Source organism: Chlorocebus sabaeus, chromosome 28, assembly GCF_047675955.1.
Source record: "Chlorocebus sabaeus isolate Y175 chromosome 28, mChlSab1.0.hap1, whole genome shotgun sequence".
Lineage (NCBI taxonomy): Eukaryota > Metazoa > Chordata > Mammalia > Primates > Cercopithecidae > Chlorocebus > Chlorocebus sabaeus.
In genome coordinates this window covers 9,052,386-9,059,404 of record NC_132931.1, presented here as the reverse complement: position 1 = coordinate 9,059,404, position 7,019 = coordinate 9,052,386, and the positions used below count along the sequence as shown (strand labels likewise).

At 61.0% G+C, this 7,019-nt stretch overlaps 1 protein-coding gene across 1 annotated transcript; it reads left to right on the top strand.

The window, feature by feature from the left end:
• The first annotated feature begins 431 nt into the window (after positions 1–431).
• FZD9 (frizzled class receptor 9) lies at positions 432–2,506 on the top strand. Its single transcript, XM_008018352.3, is given in 2 exon segments — positions 432–1,505; positions 1,507–2,506. Coding segments are annotated over 2 exon segments (1,776 nt in total). The 5' UTR covers positions 432–611; the 3' UTR covers positions 2,389–2,506.
• Positions 2,507–7,019: the final 4,513 nt, after the last annotated feature.

The window sequence follows — 7,019 nt, the reverse complement described above, 5'->3', positions numbered from 1 at the left end:
GAGGCAGGATAATAGCTGGAACCCGGGAAGCAGAGGTTGCAGTGAGCCGAGATCGTGCCATTGCACTCCAGCCTGGGCGACAAGAGCAAAACTCCGTCTCAAAAAAAAAAAGTCTCCCTCCTAGAGTAAAATGAGGCGAGCCAGTATGAGAGTCTAGGTACGAGGACTTCCCGCAGCCTCCCCGGGCAGCAAGGGAAGGGAAGAAACCGAGTGTAAGCGGACGGCGAGCGGGTGGACACCCACCAGGCCCGACCCCACCTCGCGCTCCGCATGGCCGTCAGACGCGGCGCCTTTAAAGCCCAGCAGGGGGCGTGTCCCTGGGCGTGTCCGCCCGGAGCCCCGCCCCGGGGGCTGGTAGCCTCGGCCCCGGGAGGCTGCGCCGGCTCTGGCTCAGCGGCGGCTCCAGTGGCAGCGGCGGTGGCAGCTAGGCGGGCTCGGCGGCTCCTGTCCCTCGGGCGGCTGCCCGCTCGCTGCCCGGGGCGCCCGGACACACGTGGGCGGCTCGGCGATGGCCCGCGCCCCGCGACGTGGCGGGCAGGCACCGGGGCGCGGGACCGCTCGGCCCGAGTGAGCCGGGGCCGCGCTCCCGCCCTCGGCCCGGGCCGCCCGGGATGGCCGTGGCGCCGCTGCGGGGGGCGCTGCTGCTGTGGCAGCTGCTGGCGGCGGGCGGCGCGGCGCTGGAGATCGGCCGCTTCGACCCGGAGCGCGGGCGCGGAGCTGCGCCGTGCCAGGCGGTGGAGATCCCCATGTGCCGCGGCATCGGCTACAACCTGACCCGCATGCCCAACCTGCTGGGCCACACGTCGCAGGGCGAGGCGGCCGCCGAGCTGGCGGAGTTCGCGCCGCTGGTGCAGTACGGCTGCCACAGCCACCTGCGCTTCTTCCTGTGCTCGCTCTACGCGCCCATGTGCACCGACCAGGTCTCGACGCCCATTCCCGCCTGCCGGCCCATGTGCGAGCAGGCGCGCCTGCGCTGCGCGCCCATCATGGAGCAGTTCAACTTCGGCTGGCCGGACTCGCTCGACTGCGCCCGGCTGCCCACGCGCAACGACCCGCACGCGCTGTGCATGGAGGCGCCCGAGAACGCCACGGCCGGCCCCGCGGAGCCCCACAAGGGCCTGGGCATGCTGCCCGTGGCGCCGCGGCCCGCGCGCCCTCCCGGAGACCTGGGCCCGGGCGCGGGCGGCGGTGGCACCTGCGAGAACCCTGAGAAGTTCCAGTACGTGGAGAAGAGCCGCTCGTGCGCACCCCGCTGCGGGCCCGGCGTCGAGGTGTTCTGGTCCCGGCGCGACAAGGACTTCGCGCTGGTCTGGATGGCCGTGTGGTCGGCGCTGTGCTTCTTCTCCACCGCCTTCACCGTGCTCACCTTCCTGCTGGAGCCCCACCGCTTCCAGTATCCCGAGCGCCCCATCATCTTCCTCTCCATGTGCTACAATGTCTACTCGCTGGCCTTCCTGATCCGTGCGGTGGCCGGAGCGCAGAGCGTGGCCTGTGACCAGGAGGCGGGGCGCGCTCTACGTGATCCAGGAGGGCCTGGAGAACACGGGGTGCACGCTGGTCTTCTTGCTCCTGTACTACTTCGGCATGGCCAGCTCGCTCTGGTGGGTGGTCCTGACGCTCACCTGGTTCCTGGCGGCCGGGAAGAAATGGGGCCACGAGGCCATCGAGGCCCACGGCAGCTACTTCCACATGGCTGCCTGGGGCCTGCCCGCGCTCAAGACCATCGTCATCCTGACCCTGCGCAAGGTGGCAGGGGATGAGCTGACCGGGCTCTGCTACGTGGCCAGCACGGATGCGGCGGCGCTCACGGGCTTCGTGCTGGTGCCCCTCTCCGGCTACCTGGTGCTGGGCAGTAGTTTCCTCCTGACCGGCTTCGTGGCCCTCTTCCACATCCGCAAGATCATGAAGACGGGCGGCACCAACACAGAGAAGCTGGAGAAGCTCATGGTAAAGATCGGAGTCTTCTCCATCCTCTACACGGTGCCTGCCACCTGTGTCATTGTTTGCTATGTCTACGAACGCCTCAACATGGACTTCTGGCGCCTTCGGGCCACAGAGCAACCATGCGCAGCGGCCGCGGGGCCCGGAGGCCCGAGGGACTGCTCGCTGCCAGGGGGCTCGGTGCCCACCGTGGCGGTCTTCATGCTCAAAATCTTCATGTCACTGGTGGTGGGGATCACCAGCGGCGTCTGGGTGTGGAGCTCCAAAACTTTCCAGACCTGGCAGAGCCTGTGCTACCGCAAGATGGCAGCTGGCCGGGCCCGGGCCAAGGCCTGCCGGGTCCCCGGGGGCTACGGCCGTGGCACGCACTGCCACTATAAGGCTCCCACCGTGGTCTTGCACATGACTAAGACGGACCCCTCTCTGGAGAACCCCACACACCTCTAGCGACACAGGCCTGGCGCAGGGTGGTTGCTGCCCCCTCCTCGCCCTCCACGCCCTGTCCCCTGCACCCACTAGAGACAGCTGACTAGCAGCTGCCCAGCGGTCAAGGTCAGGCAAGTGAGCACCAGGGGCTGAGAACCAGGGCCGGGACCCCGTGAGGCTCATTAGGGGAGATGGGGGTCCCTAATACAGGGGCTGGACCAGCACGAGTCCCCACAGGGTCCTAGGGGAGGATGTGGAGAGGAGGGGGCAGAAGGGTCCAGCCGAAGTTTATTTAATGATGTAATTTATTGTTGCGTTCCTCTGGAAGCTGTGACTGGAATAAACCCCCGCGCGGCACTGCTGAGTCCTCTGTGGCTGGGAAGGGGGGAAGGTAAGAGGGTGAGGGCCCTGTAGGAGTCTTTCTTGTAAGCAGAGCTGGCGGTGGGTGCTGGCACCCCCCAATCAGGAGGAAGTCCCCCCAGAACAGCTGTGCATTGCAGGAGTCCCAGACACCATGTGTGCGTGTTTTCCCCTCCCGCCCGTCTCTCTGCTTCCAAATGGAGAGAGGGACGCCTGCGGGATGTTCAGGGAATCCCCCAGGGTGACGCGGTCACCTCTGGCCCCAGGGAGTCCAGTTTGAGGCTGTAGATGCATTTTCCTTCTCTGGGTCCTTGCTCTCCTCACTGGCGTGGAAAGTAAGGGTGTCAGTCTGTGTCAATGTCATGAGGGCCTCCCTGGGGGCTTGGAAATTTGCTGGTGTCTGCCTGGCTCCTCAGGGCCTCCACCAGGGCAGCCCCAGCCCGCTCCCTGGCATCTCCAGGTGGGGTGAAGGTGAGGCTGGACTGGTCTGTGGGCCTCTGGGTAGTTCAGACATGCACGCGGAGTTGGGAAGCCTTTGAGTAGAGTGGGAATTGGGCTCCTAGCTCCTAAGCTTGTCAGATTTGAGTTGCTGACGGCAGCGGTGGGAATGAGGCAGCTTGGGGGCTGTGCAGAGCTCCACACTGGGGCAGGTATGGGGAAAGGTCCCGTGTCCATCTGCGTGCTGGGGTAGCTCAGGGTTACTAGGACCTGCCTTGTTTCTGTGGGCTGGGTAGCTGGGGACATGTGGCCATCTGGAGACCGCTATTGGCTTGGGGTCAGACCCCAGGGCCCCATCTTGGCTGTTGTGACTCCAGCCAGGTGAGGGTCTTAGTTACTACTGTCCCTGAGTGCCTACTACACACGGCCGGCATTTGGTGTCAGTGCCAGGAGGTCCCAGAGGTCCAGCCCTGCTGCCAGCCTCACTTTAGAGCCACGGGGAGGCTCCAGGAGGGGAGACGCTCAGGTGCTGAGGTTGAATGGTGAGGCGGAGCCCCAAACCCGGGGCCTCTCGGGCTGGAGCCCTGTGCCCTACCCCCAACCACCAATCCCACAGGGACAAGAAAAATTCAGTGAGAATCAAACAGGTTGGGTCAAGCTCCCAGGAGACAAGACCATCGTGGGCTGAGGGGGTTAAGGGGTATCCCTCACCACAAGGAGCAGTGGTGCCCCAGGGAAGCTTACAGCCCTCGCACCTGTTCTTAGGCTGTTTATTGCTCGGGGAACGCCCTCTCCATCTAAATCCTTCCCTTTGCACAGAGCGCACATTAAGTAAGTCCCCATGTGCCTTTGACCAACAAAGCCAAATGACCCTGCCTCCTTGTAATGCTGCAGGTGAGGGTGTTTTTTTGTTTTGTTTTTGTTTTTAATTTGAGGCGGAGTCTCGCTCTGTTGCCCAGACTGGAGTGCAGTGGCGAGATCTCAGCTGACTGCAAACTCTGCCTCCCAGGTTCAAGCGATTCTCCTGCCTCAGCCGCCCGGGTGGCATCTACCACCATGCCTGGCTCATTTTTGTATTTTTTTTGTAGAGATGGGGTTTCACCATGTTACCCAGGCTGGTCTTGAACTCCTGGCCTCACATGATCCACCCGCCTTGGCTTCCCAAAGTGCTGGGATTATAGGCGTGAGCCACCACACCTGGCCATTCGAGGGTCTTTGAGTGGGAAAGAGAATGAGCTCATTAGAGGCAGTGAAGTGCCCACACTGGGCATGGGAGGGGCAGAGGCTGCAGGGTGCTGGGCTCACAGGCAGTGTAAGGGAAGTGGGAAGGGCCTATACCAGGGCGAGGGCAGCTGGAGCGAATGGAGAGGATTTCAGAGACTTGGGAAGAGCAAGATAGGCGGGGTGTGGGAAAGGCGGGGGGAGGATGAGCATCCAAGGGCACCCACCTGCCCCTTCTTCCTTGCTGTCAGTGGCCATGTCCTGCTCAGCAGACACCAGCCTGGTGCTGGTTTCCAGGGCAGCTGGGATGGGAGCACAGACAGGCAGTGCAGGGTCAGGACAGGCCCCAGGGGGCTCTGCTTTAAGGCCAGAACCTGGGAGGGAGGGCAGGGCCCTGCCAGCTTTCTCAGCCCTGGAAGATGCTATGGAAATAAGTTCCAGGCCCTGGAGGAAAGGGAAAAAGGAAACGCAACCCACTCAAGTGATCCTGCTCCCCCCGCGTTTCAGATGGGAAGTGTTTAGATGGCTTGGCTGCTGGAACGCATAGCCAGGCAGTTTGAGGCCAAGCTGGAGTTGAACCCAAGTCTGCCTCTACAGCTTTTGTGCGTTCCACACCAGGGATCCCATTAGGTCCTGGTGGGGAAAGGCAGGGTGTATGCCTTGGCAAGGTTATGTCCTCAGAAGCTGGACAAAGCGGGTGGGGAGTAGACGAACGCCCCTCCCACTGCCAGACCTCTCCCCACACCCATTAAAGAACCCTCCAGGGCCAAAAAATGCCTCAAAAACCCACACGTGCTGGCATGTGCATCGAGTGCCCGGGCCCGGGCCTTTCCCTTAGTGGCCCTGGCGCCCAGCATTTGGGTCTTCAGAGTGCGGCATCACACACCTGCAAGCCTCTTGGGAGGCTGACCCTGTCCCTGTGGGTCTGCACTTGTGTGTGGTGGGCCCGAGATCCTCCTGCTCCCCGGAAGTTGCCCCCCTCAAGCAGCTCCTAGACACAGCAGTCCCAGATGTTGAAAAGCCAGGAGGCCCAGGGCCGGGGTTACGAGAGCGCAGTTAACGGGAGGCGAGTTCCCCAGGGTCCTCTAGAGATGCCCTGGCCGCTGGCCAGCAGGAAGAGGTGCCCCCTCTGAGTGGCTGTTGGAATCCAGATGCCACCTCACTGCCAACCAAGTCTACTGACCGTGTCCCCTCCCCAGAGACAAAATTTGAGGAGAAAGAAGAGTGTGCAGGACAAGGACAGGCCTCAGCTGACTCCCAGGTCATGACTCAGGCCCCTGTCTTCAGAGATGGAGTTCCCATGCCCCCATTTGCAGTCATCAAAGTGAAGTGGCTGCCCCACAAGGTCACAGCCTGGTGAGGCAGTGGCTAAGAGTGTGCTGAGACCAGGACACGACCAGAGGTGACCACCCCAAGGCAGTATCCTAGTGTGTGCCTGGGAAAACTACCGGAGGAGCAGGACTTCACAGAGGAAGGCTGGGAGCCCTGAGTGTCACTGTCACCCTGCAGAAAATGTCCAGAGGGGGCACGGCTCTCTTCTCCAGAGCTGGAGGCCGGAGCGGATAAGCTGTGCAAATTCAATTTGCTGTTGGGGCAAGCCCGCTTCCTCTAGGCAGGACGAAAATTCCCTGAGTGCTCTGCATAGGCCCTGGCTTGCCCACGCTTACCAAGGCCGCAAAGCCACTCAGCGGCAGAACCTGCGCCCAAGGCTCAGGCCTCAAAGGCTCTTCCCATTACACCAGCTTCACCTCGTTTAGCTGGTCAGGAACTGGCAGTTTAATTTCTCAGTGCCTGTGCCCACAGCAGTGGCTCAGCAAAATCTCTGTATTCCATTGGCAGGTGGCTGCCTAGCAGCACCCTACGCACATCAGCCAGTCAAACTTTAAAAGATAAATGAAGGCATAAATAAAACAAGATTAGACGTGGTAGAACCGTCAAAGCTGAGTGCATAGGAATTATACTTTTTCACTGTTTCTGTGTGTGTCTGAAATTTTCCTTGAGGCTGGGCACGGTGGCTCACGCCTGTAATCCCAGCACTTTGGGAGGCCGAGGCGGGCGGATCATCTGAGGTCAGGAGTTCAACACCAGCCCGGACAACATGGTGAAAACCTGGCTCTACTATAAATACAAAAACTTAGCCAGGCGTGGTGGCGTGTCCCTATAATCCCAATTACTAGGGAGGCTGAGGCAGGAGAATTGCTTGGACCCAGGAGGTGGAGGTTGCAGTGAGCTGAGACCATGCCACTGCATTCCAGCCTGGGTGATGGAGTGAGACTCCGTCCCCACCACCCCCCAACTTTTTTTTTTCCCTGAAGGTTTTAAAGTGGCAGGAGTTTCCCCATAGTGAAGGCTTAAAAATCTATTTTCACCCTAATTCCTAGTTTCAAATGAAGTTTTTCGGGGTTTTAGACGGAGACAGGGCTAGGAGAGGCTTGAAAGGAATATTTCTTTCTCTGGTTAAGAACACTGAGAGGCCCTCTGACTCTGGAGGACAAGCCTTCAGAGGACCTGGCTCCAAGGGTCAGTGGGAAAGCAGCACTCAGAACAGCACTACTCACCCCCACCCACCAAGAAAGAGCATGAAGAAACTGCCACCAGAATGGTTTCTTCTTTATAAACACAAGTACATGAGG